General features: G+C 46.9%; 1 protein-coding gene across 1 annotated transcript in view; it reads right to left on the reverse strand.

Annotated features, from left to right (window-relative positions):
• GDI2 (GDP dissociation inhibitor 2) overlaps nucleotides 1-20,217 on the reverse strand; it is a 33,131-nt gene extending 12,914 nt beyond the window's left edge. The window contains exons 1-3 of the mRNA XM_048836752.2: nucleotides 20,009-20,217; nucleotides 2,486-2,593; nucleotides 1,213-1,312 (exon numbers count right to left, since the gene is read on the reverse strand). Of these exons, the coding sequence (XP_048692709.1) occupies nucleotides 1,213-1,312; nucleotides 2,486-2,593; nucleotides 20,009-20,053 (253 nt within the window). The 5' untranslated portion in view covers nucleotides 20,054-20,217. The remainder of the gene's footprint in view (nucleotides 1-1,212; nucleotides 1,313-2,485; nucleotides 2,594-20,008) is intronic.
• Between the last annotated feature and the right edge of the window lie 97 nt (nucleotides 20,218-20,314).

Genomic DNA, 20,314 nt, shown 5'->3' on the forward strand with positions numbered 1-20,314 from the left:
ATATTATAGATCTCTAGAAAGATATCTTCCAAAAATGTTAAAATGTATTACTGGCACACGAAACCTTAAATTAGAGTGAATAAAGACTTAGCACACCATTTCTGAAAGGTTGCCGACCCCTGACCTAGCCTACTGACAGAAAAAGTCACATCCCTAATTGTTTTCATGTGGGTTAGTTGAGTTTAGAGTTCTGCACAGGAAGTAGTCTCAACATAACGAGCTGTTCCAGAGCTATTACATTCAAGCTTCAGCTAGTTTTATGTAGTTATTGTCACTATGCAAAGACAAGTTTTATGCTTTGTAGTGTCTTATCCCTTACATACATTTCAGTGACAAAGTCACCAGAAGTAATACACTGTCAGATTGAAAGTATAAGTTCTCAGGGACACACCACAGGACAAGTTGTTGACTAGTCAACAAGGCAACCGCACCCTAAAAATTCTGCAGCTGCCAATGAAAGAGAGGAAGCCATCCCAGAACACTTATCAGCACCAATAAGCACTGAGAAGCAGGAAACCTCATTACTACTGAAGTTGCCAGTGGTTATAAAGAAATTAGTTTTTGGAAAAGTTAGGAAGGGATCACTGGAGTCGAGAAGTATGCAAGCCATAGACTCTAACAGCTTGTGTCAGTGAACTCAATTTTCCCACCCAACACAATTGCAGTCACTGTTTCTTCCTACATTTTTTGAGGAGTACTGCAGCCAAATGGCATCCACTCTAGCTAAAAATTCAGAAACCTTGCTTTAGTAAGCACAGGGGTTTTAGAGTGTGTTTTTCCATAAAGTCCTCACAAGTCATGGCTCAACTTTCCCTGATTAATTAGTGTGCAAAACAGGTGTTAATTTGTCATCTACAGACTTTCCTCTCTTACACAGTAGGACAAGAATTTTCCAGTTGTGTTTTTAGGCTTCCTTTAGAGTAGCCCAGCACGCTACAGTGCATCTACTATGAGACAGATCTTCATGTGCAAGATCTCATTTGGAAAGACAGCTAGAACTGTGCACCTGTGTGACTTGCCATCGGAGGGTAGATGTGTATTACAAGTAATGAGAGCATGCTCTTGTATCTGGCTGGTTTGGATGAGCAGTATTTCAAGCCTTGGAGTAGATACTGCAATAAACCAGTCCTTAATTGTAGCTGTTAGAGTGACTGATTCATAGAAAGTTTACTAGCTTGGGATCTTTGGTTTGATTTAAGTTAAGTTACTTACCATTAGCCATAAGGAATTTTGGAATTAGGTCCACATTCCAGTCTCTTCCTCGGCCCATTGATTCTGGTGGAGATCCTGGTATGTTAAACCTTTTGTAAAGCTTTAGAAAAAGGATAAATGCTCTTATACAGTGGAGAAAACATGCACTATTCATTACATTAATGAATCTGCACGGTTACAAATAATCTCATCACAATACATGCTTATGCTCCCACAACATGCCAAAACTTCTTGTGCATTAGTCTATAGCCCGCCCTCCCGCTGCAAGCCTGTGGCCAGCCAGAATTTAGTTTGGTGGAAACTGGACTAATTGATGACATGTGCAAATCACGTCAAGCTATTGCTACTTTAGGTATAGCATCAGGTAGGCCTGCTTTCCTCAGTGTCTGATTTTCCTCTAATACAGAGCTCTTAAACTGAAGACAAGCTTGTCAGGTTTGTGACCTGCCAAACTGAAGTTGCAGTTGTATAATACTGCAAGAGTAATTTCACTCCACTGATCAAGTCTGTTGCCTCACTGAGCAGAAAGGCAAATATCCATATTTGTGAGACTGATTTTTAAAGCAAAAGTTTCCATGTGAATTAGTGTTTTGTCCATCTTGTATTGTAGGATTTATGCGTTGAGATTACTGAGATCAATTCCTACTAGAATATTAATAAGTGATTTGCAGCAACTGCAGCTTTGAGGCTAGGATGTTCAGAGAGCTTTGCAATCATCATGCGTAAGTGAGGTAAGCAATTAAGTCTATTCCAATCAGTGACTTTTGGATTAAAATGCATTAGTGCTTTTACTTTTGATCCTATTTGAGTGCTAGATGCCTTGACACATCGGCATAAAAATACAACAGTCATGTCACTCAGCGAGCAGGACAGCAATACAGAAGACAGCCATGTCATATCCACGACAGTCAAAATGAAGCTATTTTGGATCAACTTGTTTCTAGAGACATGTTTAAAAATACTAGCTATTAGCATGAACACTGAAAGATTACACGTGACATTGAATGAGCTGTCCTTATTGTTAAGCTCCCCAAGTGGTGTAGGAATAAGGACCAAAGGCTCTAAGACAGCATTTCTTTGTTTTAGGTGTTAGCTACGTTTTTGGTCTCTTCCATGCTTGCTGCACTCCTGGTAAGATGTGCAGTTAATCCTCCCTTTAGGAACAGGGGCAAGATTCAGTCTTCACTCAGGATGAGGATACTTAAAAAGTTAGAAGCAAGATCATGTAGGTACAGGAGTGAGTACAATACAGTGTTTTATTCTAGGTACTTACATCCTCCAGTGGTGTTATGGATGCACTTTCACCTCCATAGTACGAGTTGCGATCCATGTGAAGGACCTTCTTTCCATTCACTGACATGATGCCAGAAAGGATGCATTCCTGTACAAATAAGAGGTTTTAAATGCAGGGAAAGAGTCCTTGGAGTATATAGCCACTACATGCCAGGAAGCTGTAGTTTTTGACAATGTGACCACCAGGCAGACATGAGGAATAGGCATCTTTTTAAGATGCTGTTACAAAGAGTATATGCTGAAGTAGTTATTTTACTACTTTTTAATTGCAAGACAACTTCTAAGCAGCAAAAATTGAATAGATGCAAGCAACTCAAAATCCAATGTTGATTTAACAAGTCAATACAAGCCTGCTAGTCTTTAGCAGTTTTGTTTGTGATAAAAGCCATTGATGTCAAGTGTTTCAAAACAGTGGTTCTCGATATTCTGTCTGAGGTATCACCCCACGTTGTGAACATTTCTTTTTCAGAGTGAAGCTCGTCAGCCTGTTATACACAAGTAACTTTTGGCAGACTAGGAGCATACACAGAAATGTAGGGCTGGAAGGGCGCTCAATAGATCTCGTCCAGTTCTCTGCACTGAGGCAGGATTAAGTAATGTTACTAGACCATCCCTGACAGATGTTTAACTGCCTCCTAAAAATCTGCAGTGAAGTCTATTCCAGAGTTTAGCTATCCTTATAGTTAGAAATCTTTTCCTAATATCTAACACAAATTTTCCCTGCTGCAGATTAGCATGTCCACTGAAGGTAGAACAAGTAGTAGTCGTCTCCACTCTCCCCATCAAGTTAGAAGGAAAGCAGTGCCTGGCATCACTGTTGGCATGGACTGTAGAAGACCCAAGCTGTGTTACCGTTTTGCTGAGCTTTGTTCAAAATGGAAGCTATGGTGGCTCTCACATTAAGCTTTGGGAAGTGCATGTGTGTCAAGACAGGAAAGCTGCCTGTTGTGGGGCTACAGGTTACAACCAGTTTAAAGATGCCCATCTTATGGGGAGATGCAGCTGCTGTTATATCAGCACTAGAAGTGCTAGCCAAGCCTTGAAGGACTCAAAGCCTTGATATTTCCTTAGTAAGCTTCAGTTAAAACTGGTTTCAGAGTAACAGCCGTGTTAGTCTGTATTTGCAAAAAGAAAAGGAGTACTTGTGGCACCTTAGAGACTAACCAATTTATTTGAGCATAAGCTCTCATGAGCTACAGCTCACTTCATCGGATGCATACTGTGGAAAAGTTAAAACTGAAGGTTTATTTTGCCATGTTTCTGTTCAAGCGGAGTGATGTGCAGAAGAGCATATGAACACACACCACAGTTCTTCTGAATTTGACTTAACACAATTTTTATACTGCTGCTGCTGGCGCCCTTTAAGAATAGAGAAGTTATTGAACATTAGACCTAGGAATCCACTAGTCATTTAACACTGACCCAGTTGTGGCCCTTTTTCCCCATTCACGTTTGAAGTTAGAACACATTTACATTGGCCCTGTAGAGAAACAGCTGAAGTGATAGCCCGAGCACATAAATGAAACTGGATTCTTTTCCAAGCTGAAAAGTCCCAGTCGTCTTAAACTCTCCTCATAAGGAAGCTGTTCCACACCCCTAATCATTTTTGTTGCCCTTTTCCATACCTTTTCTAATTCCAATATATCTTTGAGATGGGCGACGACATTTGCATGAAGTATTCAAGATGTGGGCGTACCATGGATTTATGCAGAGGCAATAGGATACTTTGTGTCTTATTATCTATCCCTTTCTTAATGAGGCCCAACATTGTTTTGCTTTTTTGACTGCCACTGCACATTGAGTGGATGTTTTCAAAAAACTATCCACAATGACTCCAAGATCTCATTCTTGAGTGGTAAGAGCTAATTTAGACCCCATTATTTTATATGTATAGTTGGGATTATGTTTTCCAACATGCACTACTTTGCATTTATCAACATTGAATTTCATCTGTTTCCCAGTCACCCAGTTTTAAGAGATCCTTTTGTAGCTCTTTGCAGCCTTGCTGGGTCTTAACTATCTAGTTTTGTACCATCTGCAAATTTTGCCACCTCACCATTTACCCCTTTTTCCAGTTAATTTATGAATATGTTAAATAGGACTGGGCCCAGTACAGATCCCTGGGGGACACCACTATTTACCTCTCTCCGTTGTGAAGACTGACCATTTATTCCTACCCTTTGTTTCCTATCTTTTAACAAGTTACCAATCCATGAGAGGACCTTCCCTCTTATCCCAGGACAGCTTGCAGAGTGAGGTGGTAGTTCTCTACATTCAGTCCTTGAATTCTACATCCACTGTCAGAGGCATCAATAGTGATGGTAAGTCTTTTGGCCATGCCTAATAGCTACCAGCTGTTAGCGTTCCTCTGCCACCCTATCTGACCTGGAGCTGGATATGCTAACATCCATCCTTAAGACATTCAGGATGTCTTAAAAGTTAAAAGTTGCCCTCTAGAATGGCCAAGGGTTTAGTTTACTTCTTTAGTGAAACTAATGCTTCTTCTACCAACGTCCTGAAAATCTACAGCATGCAGCTGTCGGCGAAAAGCCATCATATCTAGCCATGCTCTTTCACCAACGTTCACCACATGTTGTGGTTAGTTTGCTATTCTCAGCATTGTCCACTGCTCTCTTTTTTCCCCCAGAGTCTGGTCTACCACAATGCTAAGTGAACCTGTTAACCCATAGTGGTTAACAGTCCAAACATCTGCCCTTGTGGGTCTACATTTTAGTGTATGGATCTCAAAAAAATAAGTTACAGAACTAGAATATTCTGCTACAGTCAACACTTGTTTGCTCTTAAACCTTTTAGACAGAACACGGATATGTTTAACAAGAATACATTAAGGGCTTGTCTTCACTGCATTTTTAGCTCAAGCTGTAACTGGAGTGTTGCCTCTAACCTGACTCCCACCCATACAGAGTCTCAAGATCAAGTTAAGTGGTGCTTGTGTTGGTTGGTTTGGGGCAGGGTTGGGTCCCCCCCCCCAGCCTTGGCAAAACGCACTAATTTTTGGCTAACCAAGTAAGCATATTCCTGACAAGAGAGGAAGGTACAAGAACACCAAGAGTTCTCAAGTACCTACATAAACATTCTTAAGAGATGGTACAGGAACACACCAATGCCTTATAAAGTAGGGATGGGATGACAGGATACGGGATAAGGAAGTTCTGTTCAAACTAGCAGGTACAAGGAGAAGGTGGTAACTAGCAATATCTGGAGTAAAAGTAATTTGTTTGTATTAGTGTATAAAAAGGAGAAGTCATAGAAGGGGCATCTCTGGCCAGCCAAGGGGGCAGCATCTTGGTACGCTCACTGAGCTGGTCCCATTGTTGTGGCCATACACGTTTCTGCATCTGTAACCATGGAGCCAGGGCACTAGTACTGTGCTTTGTCAACAGTAAACCCAGCTGAGTGCCTTCGTCACCGAACCAAGCCTGTGGCCTCTCTTTATAGTAAGATCAAGGTCTGCTGAATTCATGTGTCGCGCTATCCGCAAATGTGGCTAACATCAGAGCTCCAAGAACAGGAACACTGCAGCAGCAGCAGCAACATTCCTTACCATTGCCAGAATTCAGGAAGACGTGAATCTCTTTCGAGTAAAGTGAGGTTATTGCTGGTTGGTTACATACCGCCCAAATGGAATGCATAACTATATGTCTAGATTGCCTTTGTCCTGAACGAGGGTTAGCCTACCTACTGCTCAATCCAGAAAGAAAAAAGTCACACTGATCGAGAAGCAGAGCTGGCAAAGATTAGAGCGATCCCTACCTGAGAGAGGGTGCCACTAAGCTGTATTCTGACAGCGAACAACAGGATTTTTACCAAGTGCAATTAATGCTCTGGCTAATTTGAAACCCTGGACTCAGTTCACTAAATTAACCTGCAAAGTCTTCATTTGTAGTTTTGTGGATTTGGCTTGACAGGTCCTCATTAACTGAATGGCTTGTCTTTACAGCTGCTCTTCAACAGCCAAGTGCCTACAGTGACTTATTTGAAAAATTAAAATCTGCCAAAACACTGGCTTGTCAGGTCTGGCAGATGGTGGTACAGCACTGATAACTTCTATGCCTGAGTTCAGCCATGAGAAAGCTGACTAGGATTGCAAAACAAAAGGAAAAAGTCAATAAGGATAAGTGCAGGGTCCTGCGCTTAGGATGGAAGAATCCAATGCACCGCTACAGACTAGGGACCGAATGGCTAGGCAGCAGTTCTGCGGAAAAGGACCTAGGGGTGACAGTGGACGAGAAGCTGGATATGAGTCAGCAGTGTGCCCTTGTTGCCAAGAAGGCCAATGGCATTTTGGGATGTATAAGTAGGGGCATAGCGAGCAGATCGAGGGACGTGATCGTTCCCCTCTATTCGACATTGGTGAGGCCTCATCTGGAGTACTGTGTCCAGTTTTGGGCCCCACACTACAAGAAGGATGTGGATAAATTGGAGAGTCCAGCGAAGGGCAACAAAAATGATTAGGGGTCTAGAACACATGACTTATGAGGAGAGGCTGAGGGAGCTGGGATTGTTTAGCCTGCAGAAGAGAAGAATGAGGGGGGATTTGATAGCTGCTTTCAACTACCTGAAAGGGGGTTCCAAAGAGGATGGCTCTAGACTGTTCTCAATGGTAGCAGATGACAGAACGAGGAGTAATGGTCTCAAGTTGCAGTGGGGGAGGTTTAGGTTGGATATTAGGAAAAACTTTTTCACTAAGAGGGTGGTGAAACACTGGAATGCGTTACCTAGGGAGGTGGTAGAATCTCCTTCCTTAGAGGTTTTTAAGGTCAGGCTTGACAAAGCCCTGGCTGGGATGATTTAACTGGGAATTGGTCCTGCTTCGAGCAGGGGGTTGGACTCGATGACCTTCAGGGGTCCCTTCCAACCCTGATATTCTATGATTCTATGATTCTAACTTAACATATCTGAGTTACTCTAATGCCTTCAATAACTAAATTCCTGAAGCCGGATGTCAGCGGACTTCCTCTCCCCAGTAGTGACACAAATAGACATTTTGGGTATCTTTTGCCTCATCTCTCTCTGTTCAGAGGTGTATGCTACTTCCATCAGGACAATCTTAAGAGGAAGCAGCAAAAGATGAATTTGGAGCTTGGTAAAAGTCATAGGAAGTGTTCTAGTTGCCTCATTCCTTCAGTTCTTCTTATAGTTCAGGACTTAAGAACTAGTACAATTTTATTTAAGATCCATTTGTAATAGATTAAAATCCATCCAACTAATGGCCTGCTACTGAACTCCAAAAGCAGGTTCTAGCACACAGCACTGGAGTTCAACTTAAGCAGTTTGTACCCAAATACCACAAGCCTATGTCAGATAGAGAATGTGAAAGAGGCAGCAACAAACTGTATCAAGCCTTATGTCATGTCCTGTATCAGGCTGATATGTCATCTTTTTCTCTGATGGAGTCTGTTGCATCCGATGAAGTGAGCTGTAGCTCACGAAAGCTTATGCTCAAATAAATTTGTTAGTCTCTAAGGTGCCACAAGTCCTCCTTTTCTTTTTGTGAATACAGACTAACACGACTGCTACTCTGAAATCTGATAAGATAGTTGCAGATATAGACTGTCCAAAGCCAAACTTGTTGGCTGATCAGGCTTTTGAGGTCACATCCAGGCCCCAGGTGCAGCAGTTCACACCTGGGACCCCACTGCTGAAACTTTATGCCCATATGTTAAATTGGGATGGGGAAGTTAGTCAGAGAACAGAATAAGAACAGCCTCTGGGGAGGGAGGAAGAGGTGGAGAAAGTGATAGTTTTTAACTGCCAAACTTCCCTTTCAGTAGCAGTTTGTGGACCTCCACCCATTTTATTGGTGGAACCAAATCAGGCCCTTCAGCCTGCCACAAGTAGTTTTTAAAATAAGTTAGAGTGGCTGTTGGAACACAAAATATTGCTGAAAATGCATCAAAGCTTCTACAAGGGAAAGGGACCCAGATAACCCAGGGAATCTTAAAGTGTAAGAAAAGAATGAAGTAGTAATAAGAGGCTTAGCACGCTCATTTTGCATATAAATCATGATGAACACCCAGAGATTTTTCAAACTACCAGAAAAGTGAAAGTTAGTGTTAACCATACTCATGTAGCAATGTGCCATTGTAGCATATGCAGTCAGTCAGTGATAGGTCCTTTTAGACTACAAGCTCCTTGAGGGCATAGACTGTTTGTCCAGGGCACGGCTTCAAAACAGGTTGAGGGCCTTTCACTAGCTGTCAGGTAGCTGAAAGCAGATTCCCTTTTGGATGCATCCTTAAGTATGCATCCAAGAGTCCAGTTTGTGATTCAGCATAGTCTGATACAGTAACAGGTAAGGAAAGATATGAACCCATATCAACACAGGGACAGAAAAAGATAGCTCAGAGGCACTGGGGCTTAAGTTAAGCTTCCTAGTAACAGCTTTTCACAAGCAAGGACACCAAGTGACCTGCCCTGTTTACATGAACAGGATTTGCTTCTCTCTGCTGGTGCCAACATGGCAGAAGTCTCACTCTCAAACAGAAAACCTTCTAGAAAAAAAAAGTCTCAGTTTGTATGGATTTTCTCCGAGAGCTCGATGCCAAGTATGACAAATTCAGAAACAGCCACAAACTGCCAGAATCCTAGAAACTCCCCCACAATGACACAATTGGCTGAAAAGATTCTGTATTCAAGTGATCTTGTGACACAGCCTCTAGTTTAGAAGATTAAGTATTGATTTTAAGGCCCTCTAAGCACACGTTGAGGCCTAAGTGTTCTAACCTAACAAGTTGGAAGCCCAGGTGATAAAACAGTTACTCACCTCTCGTAACTGTTGTTCTTCCAGATCTGTTGCTCATGTCCATTCCAATAGAGGTGTGCGCACGCTGCATGCACGATCGCCGGAAGCTTTTCCCTAGCAGTACCCATCGGGTCGGCAGTGGAGACCCCTAGAATGGGGCCCTCATGGCAACATATATATGACCCTGCCGACCCACCTCCCGTTCAGTTCCTTCTTGCCGGAAAACTCCGACAGTGGGGAGGTGGGCGGGATTTGGAATGGACGCGAGCAACACATCTCAAAGAACAACAGTTACAAGAGGTGTGTAACTTTTTTCTTCTTCAAGCGATTGCTCATGTGCATTCCAATAGGTGACTTCCAAGCGGTTACCCCGGAGGAGGGGTTGGAGTTCACCTGACTGTCGACTGGAGGACTGCCAAACCAAAAGCAACAGCATCTCTCGCCTGCTGGGTAATGGTGTAATGGGAAGTGAAGGTGTGGACTGAAGACCACGTTGCTGCCTTGCAGATGTCCAGGATAGGGACCCGCGCCAGGAAAGCTGCGGACGTCGTTTGCACTCTGGTGGAATGCACTGTAATAGGTGGAGCTAGAATTTTAGCCGGGTCATAGCACATCCTGATGCAGGACGTGATCCATGATGACATTCTCTGTGATGATAGGAACCCCCCCCATCCTTTCTACAATTGCAATAAAAAGCTGTGGTAATTTACGGAACGGCTTTGTATGTAAAAGGCTAAGGCCCACCTAACATCTAAGGTGTGAAACATGCACTCCCTGCTGGTGACGTAGGGTTTAGGGAAGAACACAGGCAAGAATATATCCTGGTTCACATGAAACTGGGAGACCACTTTGGGAAAAAATGGAGGGTGGGGGCGTAGCTGCACCTTGTCTTTATAAAACACTGTGTACAGGGATTCAAAGGTCAGGGCTCTGAGCTCGGACACCCTCCTCGCAGATGTTATAGCTACAAGAAAGGCCACCTTCCAGGACAGATAGGAGAGAGGGCAGGTAGCCATAGGCTCAAATCGGGGGAGAGGGGCTAGGACCAGGTTTATGTCCCGGGGGGAATAGGCCAACTTACAGGTGGGTAAAGTCTGTCAAGGCCCTTAAGTAACCTGCCCACCACAGGGTTACTGAATGCTGATCCCTGCAGCGTTTCCGGGTGGAAGGCCGAAATGGCCGCTAGGTGTACCCTTAGGGAAGATATCACCAACCCTTGGCACTGAGGTCCAAGAGGTAGTCTAGGACAAGGGGAACTGGGGCAGATTGTGGTTCAGATCCTCTTTGTCGAGACCAAACGGAGAAACGCTTCCACTTGGCCAGGTACGTGGAATCTCTGCATCCCAACAGGACTTCCCTGACCGACTTTGAGCACTGACGTTCCAAAGGGTTCAACCATGGAGTTTCCACGCTGTGAGGTGGAGGGACTCCAGGTTGGGGTGCTGCAGCCGGCCGTGGTCCTACGAAATTAAGGATGGGCAGATGGGGAGTGCTACTGGTGTGATCACTGAAAGGTTCAGCAATACGGTGAACAGGTACTGGTGGGGACACACTGGTGCTATCAGGATCAACGAGGCCCTGTCCTCGCAAACCTTGAGGAGCACTCTGTGTATAAGGGGGAAACGGTGGGAATGCATACATCAGGTGCCCTGCCCAAGATAGGTGAAAGGCGTCCGCACCAGCGCCCGGGCTGTAGTTCAGGAAGGAGCAGAACCTCTGGCACTTCCTGTTGCCCCGTGTGACGAACAGATCTGTGTGGGGAAAGCCCCACTTCTGGAAAATTGAGTGGGCGGTATCCAATCTGAGGGACCACTCGTGTCCCTGGAACGAGCGGCTGAGGCGGTCTGCCAGCTCATTCTGCACCCCAGGAAGGTAGGACGCCTGCAGGTGTATGGAGTGCGTGATGCAAAAATCCCACAGGGCAAGGGTTTCCCGACAGAGGGAAGAGGAGCGAGCACCACCCTGTTTATTTATATAACACACTGCTGCAATGTCTGTGAGTACTGATACGCACCTATCTCAGAGACCACTCTGGAAGGTCTGGCATGCCAGGAGAACTGCTCTCAACTCTCGGACACTGATGTGCAGCGACAGCTCTGCCTGGGACCAGAGTCCTTGGGTTCTGACACTGCCCAGATGAGCTCCCCAACCAAGTGCCGAAGCGTCTGTAACCAGGACAATAGTCAGTTGGGGCTTTGCGAAAGGTACTCCCACACAGACCATCTGAGGTTAGAGCCACCAGTGGAGGAGCTGAGTATTCGTGGAGGGAGGGTCACTATTGAGTCCAGTGGATCCCTGCCCTGCTTGTGCACCTGTACTAGCCACGCTTGTAGAGGTCGAAGGCGGAGCCTGGCGTGTTGCACCACGTATGTGCAGGCCGCCATATGTCCCAGAAGCCCCATACAATTTCTGGCTGTGGCGGTTGGAAAACAAAGGAGGGTATGAATAATGTCCGAGATTGTTTTGAACGTAGGTCTGGGAGGAACACCCTCGCGACCGTAGAGTCCAGGAGGACTCCAATGAACTCTATCCTTTGAGTGGGGGTCAGGATAGACTTGGATTCATTCAATATAAGGCCCAGCCTGAGGAACGTGTCCCTGACCAGGGATACATGCTGCGCTACCCTTGTTTGAGATTCTGCCTTGAAGCCAGTCGTCCAGGTATGGGAAAACCTGGACCTGGCACCTGCGGAGGAACGCTGCCACTACTGCCATACACTTGGTGAATACCCGAGGGGCCGCAGAAAGGCTGAACGGAAGCACCCTGAACTGGTAGTGATGGCCACCGACTACGAACCTGAGAAAACGCCTGTGGGAAGGGATAATTGAAATATGGCAATACGCTTCCTTCAAGTTGAGGGCAGCGTACCAGTCTCCCAGTTCCATTGAGGGAATGATGGTGGCCAGAGAGACCATGCAAAACGTCACTTTTTATGTATGAATTGAGGTCTCGCAGGTCCAGGATAGGCCAAAGGGCCCCCCCGGCGATAAGGAAAGAACGGGAGTAGAACCCCTTGCCCCTGAATTCCTGAGGGACTTCCTCTATTGCCCCTAGCGCTAGGAACGACTGAACCTCCTGTAAAAGAAGTTGCTCATGAGAAGGGTCCCTGAAGAGGGGCGGGGAGGGAAAGAGGGTGGTAGGGAGCAGAATTGGATAGAATATCCTGCCCCTACTGTGCTGAGAACCCTGACATGATCTGAGCCCAAGCTCAGTAGAAGCTGCAGTCGGTTCATAAAGGGACGGGAAGGGTCCAGTAAGGCGACTGGTGCACCGTACTCGTGCGTAACTTCAAAACTTAGGCTTAGGGCCAGGGGGCTGTTTAGGCCAACCCTGGCCTTGGCCCGAAGAGGACTGTGGGTGCCTCCTATTGTTTCTGCCCCTCCTTCTAGGTGGGTCCCAGCTAGGGGGTCCTTGTTAGAAGCGAGATGGGGTCTGAGGCCTGAAAGGTCTTCTCTGAGGTGCAGGGGTGTGCAGCCCAAGAGATCTCAGCGTAGCCCATCAGTCCTTGAGGCCGTGTAAACATTAGTCCGTATTTTGGGCAAACAGGCCCTCACGGTCAAAGGGAAGGTCCTGTATTGTATTTTGGACCTCGGGAGAGATACCAGAGACCTGGAGCCATGCACTATGTCTCAGTGATGGCAGTGGCCATAGTTCTAGCTGCTGAATCCGTCACATCGAGGGCTGCTTGAAGAGCAGTTCTAGAGACCACCCAGCCTTCCTACAGGAGGACTCCGAACTCCCTAAGTGAATCAGTCGGGATAAACTCCTGAAACTTGGCCAACGCCGACCAGGAATTAAAGGCATATCAGCCTAGCACTGCCTGTTGATTAGCTATTAGAAGCTGGAGACCCCCAGTTGAACAGACTTTATGGCCAAAGAGGTCCAGCTTCTTTGCGTCACATGACTTAGGAGCGGAACCCAGTTGACCCTGCCACTCCTTATGATTTCCTTATGGTCTACAACCAACATACCCGGTTGGGGGTGTGCGAAAAGGTGCTCACAGCCCTTTTGTGGCACAAAGTAGCGTCTCTCCACACCCTTAGCCGTCGGTGGTATAGAAGCTGGAGTCTGCCAAAGCACGTTGGTGGTGGTCTGTAGAGACTTTATGAGGGGCAATGCAACCCTGGAGGAACCCTCCAGGGCGAGGATATCTATTGTGGGGTCTAAATCCTCGGCAACTTCCTCCGCCTGGAGGTTAAGGTTAATTGCCACCCTCCTAAGTAGGTCCTGGTGGCCCTTGACATCCATTGGTGATAAAGCGGTGGATGTGCCCGCCAAAGCCTCATCAGGCAAAGAGGAGGAAGACATTCCCGGAACCTGCCCCTCCAGTTGTCTAGAGGCTGGACATGGTAACTCAGGAGGCCTGACAACGACCAGCTGAGTGGCCGCTACTGTCGGTGGAGCGGGAGCTGTGGCCGACTGCAGCTGATCAACAGTCACATCCTGTGTAGGGTCCTCCGGTGCCCTAGGGGAGCGGACTGCTATCGATGACGCTGATGGAGTGGCACAGGGTCCCGATACCACCAACACAGGTCTACACCCTTGGCCTTATGCCTGATGGTAGGCCCGGGGGTCCAAAAGGGCCATTGTACTGGGTCCTGCCACTGGGGTGGCCAAGTGGTTATGGGTGCCGCTTGGTCCGCCGGCCATTGGTGCCGGGACCAAGATCGGTAATGACTGCATCGGGACCATGAACATTCGGCCTCTGACGCCGACCACGGTAGAGCAGAGCCCAACGGTGCCGGAGAACGGTAGTGCGTGGACGGAGACCAGCTCCATAGCATCATGGGTTTAGCACGGCGCTGGATTAGTGGTGATGCTGTCATCGGTGCTGGCATTGCTGTCCCCAATGGTGCCGTAGCCATCAGAACCCCCATCATTGGTGCTGAAGTTGTTGGTGGTATAGCGGCGCCCCTCGGTGCCAGGCAAGGTGCTACAGTCGGTACCTACGCTGGTAGCTGAGACTGCAGGCCCGGATCTCGCACGTACGGAGCCGGGTACTGCGACATCATATCAATGAGGTGTCTGGAGTGGAGGGGAGGTTGAGCTCTTCCTCCAATTCCCTACAGGTAGGAGACTCCGTTCCCACCGGACTCAAGGGCTCTGCAGCCAGGGCCGAGGAAGATGGTATTGGCTCTTGAGGGCCTTGCCAGGGGTGTCCAACTGGAGGATGCGCCCCACTGTGATTGCCCTTCGGCTTCCTGACAGGGGAACGACCTCTGTCCAGCTTATTTTTCTTATGTGGCACCGGAGACTGGTATCGGTGTGGACACAAGGCACTGGCCTTGCGTGCCAGGGGCTCCTTGCCGGGTCCTTCCTCGGTGCCGGGACATCCCGTACCAAGACCGGCGCATGTTGTACAGAGGAGACCAGCGCTGGTTCCATCTGCGGCTGAAGGGCAGACTCCATCAAAAGGAATTTCGGGCCTAGGTAGTCCTGCTCTTTCTTTGATCTGGGTTTAAAGCCCCTGCAAATAGGGCACTTATCTGTTTGATGGCCCCTGCAGAGACACTTGAGACAATCAGCATGCGGATCACTTGTGGGCATAGGCCTCCCACACCTCTTGCACGGTTTAAACCCCTGCGGCCAAGGCATTACCCAACACTGGGGAAGAGTAGAACTAAGGGGGGGAACCCCCTGGGAGAACAATAACTACAACTATTAACAACTTGAATAACTATCTACACTGAAAACAAAGGAAACCACTAGGCTAAGTAACTTGCAAGCAAGTACTAAGCTGTTCCAACAAGGGCGCTAAGAAGGGACTGAACGGGCAGCAGGTCATATATACTTCGCCATGAGGGCGCCACTCTAGGGGTCGCCACTGCTGACCCGATGGGTACCACAAGGAAAAGCTTCCAGCGATCGTGCATGTGGCCCATACGTGCATACGGCTATTAGCATGTACATGAGCAATCACTCGAAGAAGAACCTGACAGGTAGTATGTCAGTAGGTGGAGATCCTTACTTACTAGAGAAAATACTCCTCATCTTTAAGTTTACATACAGTGTATGTTATTCAAAGCTCCCCCACTCTCCCCCCCCCCAAAAAAAATCTCTAGGAGACTCACAGCACCATCATTAATATATTCCAACCAATGGGTATCAAGGTAGAAGAGAATTTAGTCAGCTAATTTTAAAGCTCCGATTAATGGGATATCCCATCTCCATAATCAGCTACCAGAAGAGATTATGTGCACAAAACAGCGTGCCATCCATTTTGGAAATTACATTCCCCCAGAGGTAGATTTAGGTTGGACAAGGAATCTAAACCAAAGTTGTTACCTATGGAGTGCAAATCAACCCCAAGTTGCATATCAGCTGACAGGCTGAAAAGTTGAGTTACCTCAATTGTTTTGTATAGGACCAGTATCTACTGATGTGTTTGTATAGCAATTTAATCTGCGGATACAGTTTAGTTCTATAATTTTTGCCAAGGTGACAAAATCTAATTCAGTGTATTACTATTTGACAAAGTGAAGACTCCTACAGAGATACTGTTATGACTATTGCTTTGTTTGAATGTATACTGATTTGACAGGCAGTCAAACCAGACTCCTCCAGCCACAAGTACATGTCACTTTCTTAGGTGAGCTCAAGCCATTACTTTAATCAGTTTCATTTCTGATTAAACTAAGAAAATGAGAAAAACACATTAGTAACCAGAGATTTTGTTTAAAATAATATTTTCCAGATACTTGAAAGGTATTACTGACACATGTTTCTTTGCAGTGTTTAGAGTAAGCCTATCTAGGCCTTTTCAACCAAGCATGCTATGGAAATATTTTTGACAGTGATCCCTGGCCAGCAAAAACTCATTCTTTAGTCTCTCTTCTACTTCAACCAATGCTCTTACACACTGAAGATTTATCACCTAATCATTTCATGGAATGAATGACACTGCTATCTGTCCCTTTGATGCCAGCCAACACCAGGCTGTAACCAAGACATAGGTTCAACTGAAGATGCACCTTAAGCACATAACCTTCATTGTTGTAGTTAGAAGTTAAGACTTCATTAGGAGTCTACTGAAATGCAACTTTGAAATGCCATTCACCCCCAGGATTTCTAGGACATAGTAAGAAAACTGCAGGGCCTGTGTTAGCTTTGGTGTTGTACTGCAATCATAGTTTGCAGCAGTCAGCTCTGAAAATACAAACTGTCCTTTTGGTAGACATGTAAGCAGACAGGCACCACCTCTTAAGATGGATCAAAATTGCTCCCCCACCATCCTCATACAGGTTTAATTTGATAGGTCACAAGTAGCATCAAAGTTTGAATTCCTACAGACAAAAGATTGTGAAACCTGTCATGAATGAGGAGTTCACGTGTTCAGCTGTACTTTTAACTCTAGGAAAACCAAGTTTCCTAGTAATTTAAAGTTGCACAAACATCCCAACACCTCTTTATCAATTGATACCATGACTAATTAGCATTGCAATTGATCCATCTCCTACTAAAGGTACAAAGTAACAATAAAAGAACTACCAATTTGACTTACAAAAGTGTATAAGGGTTGGTTTACTTTTTGTAGGCTACCACATCCACCAGGCTCCTTGGGAAAGCAAACTCTAGAATTAGCTTGTTTTAATTCACTAGCAGATCTAATCTGTTTCTAAATGTTTCAGTTGTTCGTGATGTGATGCCTTTGGATATTCATGAGAGGGGCTTATTTAAATTTGTACTGCAAGTTTTCCCCCCATTTGACATGAGACCTCAATTGAGTAAGTATCAAAACTAACTATTTGACAATACAGTAGGTTACTAATTCTCCACAACATTTATATAACAGTGAACCTATGGATCTAGAATGATCAATAGACAATGCATGTTTTTATGCCCCAGTACAAAGGCTTGGGAGATTTTAACACTGACAACTTATTGATTTTATTTCACATTTGATGGGAGTGACAAAAAGGGGGAAGCAACAGGTGCTTTTAGAACAATTTTTTATTTTAAATTAGTAAAAAGAAAAAAGGTGGTGGGATGTAATAAAGGAAGACATGCTAGCATGTAGTGTGATGGAGGATATGACATTGAACAGAGTACTTTGGAGGGAGGACTCATTACACAGATCCCATTTGATGGGATTAACGCAAGGAAGAAGATTTCATATATTGTGTTTTATATAGACTGGAATTCCAAAGTTCTTGACATCACCGTGTTGAGAGTTCAGCAACATTTGGCATGTCCACCAAAAGTTGTGCTGATATGACGGTAATTCGAAGGACAGGTGCAGCATAGCAACACTGTACTGTACAGTCAGACATTTGAATGCTGACACACTTCACTAGTGCCTAGGGATACAAGTTATTCTACAGTTTACTTCTGACAAGCAGGTTAAGGGTATTTCCATGTATAATATATTAAGGTTCCTCATCTCTAGGAGCTTGACATCTCTCCATTCCCCCTCAAAACACATACCAAATGTGAACCCCCAGAGACTCTTACAGAGCTTCACAACCATCCCATAAGGCACCCCCCTCAAGAAAGTTTAGAAAACATGCCTTACTCATCTTCCTACCTGGACCTCTGAAGGGAACCCTATCCAGCTTCTCTCAGATGAAGATTCCTTGAGGCTAAGGGGGTGTGGCCAGCCGACATGAAGTTTCAACAGGGGTTTGGGGATCAACAGGGCAAAGAGGTTATTCATGTCATTCTGCTGTAGCTTTACTCTCTAAGGGCTAGCCTGCCGTAGCAGTGCTTTAACCTGGCTTGTGTGGTCATGGCAGAGCTCTAAAAAAACCCACCTCCACAAGGGGTGTGGCTCCCAGTGCTTGTGCACTGTCTACACTGGCGCTTCACAGCACTGAAACTTGCTGCACTCAGGGGAGTATTTTTTCACACCCCTGAGCAAGAAAGTTGCAGTGCTGTAAATTGCCAGTGTAGACAGGCCCTAAGCCTCTACCCATAGTCGTCACTGGACTCAAAGCATCTGTTATCAGAGATAATGCTGCCACATTGACCACAGCATAACAATTTCAAGCTTCTTGCATGTATAAAAAGATCTTTTTCATGCTTTGTGTGTATAAAAAGATCTTCTACACTTTCCACAGTATGCATCCAATGAAGTGAGCTGTAGCTCACGAAAGCTTATGCTCATATAAATTGGTTAGTCTCTAAGGTGCCACAAGTCCTCCTTTTCTTTTTGCGAATACAGACTAACACGGCTGTTACTCTGAAAGCTTCTTGTGTGTTACCTCATTTATTTGCGGGGGCAGAAATCCTGTAGTCAAGTTTGAATGAGATTCCAGGTTTGACGTTTATCCCCTACTTTTGGCTGGTAACCTATTTCCCTCTCAAAGTTGCAGTTTATGTTTATTGATTCCAATCCCTTAGCTATCCCATTCCTCCTCTTGTTCCCATGCATTCACTTCCCCACTATCCTTACAAAAAAACCTCAATTTTATCTCCTCATAGTATTCTTTTGAAGAGGAAAGTCTTTTAGAAGAACTTCCACAATTAAATCCAATGCCTATTGTGACTGGAGCTCCTAGGCACTACAGTACAAAGAAACAATAGTCAAATCCTACCTTTTACCACAAGCTATCTTTAAGTTTCACTGCAAGCACTTTATAACAATACAGCCATTTACTCAAGTATACCCATTCAAATAAAACTGTTGAGCACCTGTAGCTCTTAAACAGGTTACGATCAATGTGATCTTTTTAAGATTTGTGTTCATAAGATGAACACTAAAGGATGTTGCATCTGGACCACCAGAAGTATTACTAATAGTCAAATTTCAGCAGTGGAGAAAAGAGGGACAATTTGTGGGCAGAAGAAAATCCCTTGAAGGGACTGGTTGCCTGTTTACAACTCAGTCACGCAATTGCTTGTTCTTTTCCCCACCCCCTCCTACTGCAGTCAGGGATTGACAGAGCATGAACGCTGCATTGAGGAAGGGAGGGGGAGAAAGACTGCCTGCCTCCACCCTAAAGCTAGGCTTGTGCCTTTCCAGCTCCCACCCACGAAGATCGGAGTCCCAGTTGAAACTCCTTAAACCCCAGCGCGTGCATTTTTTCGGGGTGGGGGGGGGGGGGGAGAGAAGAGAGGAGAAGCCACCAGCAAACCAGGCAATAAAAGCCCTACTAGGGTTTTTATTGTTTTTCTAAGAACTGCATTTCCTGAGGCCTCCTAGAGGCAGCTTCAGGAAACAGGATTTTACAGCTAAATATTCAAGCCGCCTCAAGGAAAGGAGACGCCACTACCGATCCCTAGCCCCGCAGTCACACGGGAGATCCCCCCCGCACCAACAGGCCGGGCCGGGCTCCTCTTCCGCAAGCGGAGCCGGGAGAACAGCGAGCGGCTCAGGCCCTGTTGGGACCCAGCCGGCCTCGGAGACGGGGCGGGGGGGGGAGATGAGAGAGGCGACAGGAAGGGGGCAAAGTGGGGGAGCAGGGTCGGGAGCCAGGGGGCAGGAGGAGACGCCTGGGGTGGGAGAACGGGCGCAGGAGTGGGGGCAGGGCTGTGGGGGGGGGGGGCGAGGGGCAGGGCTGTGGGGGGGGGCGAGGGGCAGGGCTGTGGGGGGGGGCAGAGGCGGGAGAAGCAAGGGGCGGGGACAGCGGTGAGGGGGAGAAGTGGGAGGGCGGGCGGCGGGGGGGGGGCAGGGGGAAACGGGGTGAGGGGCGGGGCGGGGCTGCGGAGGTGAGAGGAGACGGGGCGGGAGCCCGGCCCTGCCCGCCCGGCCGCCCCGGGGGAGCGGGGACGAGGCCCGGCCGGGCGCCCCCTCCTCACCGTGAGGCCGGTGCCCAGCACGATCACGTCGTACTCCTCGTTCATGGCGGCGGGGGTCGCGGGCGGGTCCGGGCGCGGGGCGCGGGGCGCGGGCGGGTCGGGCGCTGCAGGCCGCGGCGACAGAAGCAGGGCAAAATGGAGACGCCGCCGCCGCCGCCGCCGTGAAGAGACCGCGCCAGGGGGGTGGGCGGGGCCGCCGCAACGAACCGAGGGGGCGGGGCCGAGCACCAGCCCCTGTCAATCGCGCCCGATCGGCTCCCCCCCGTTGGGCCGCTCGGCTGTCAGTCGGGCGGCTCCGCCCCCGCC

The sequence above is a fragment of the Caretta caretta genome, chromosome 1 (genome assembly GCF_965140235.1).
Source record: "Caretta caretta isolate rCarCar2 chromosome 1, rCarCar1.hap1, whole genome shotgun sequence".
NCBI classification, from domain to species: domain Eukaryota; kingdom Metazoa; phylum Chordata; order Testudines; family Cheloniidae; genus Caretta; species Caretta caretta.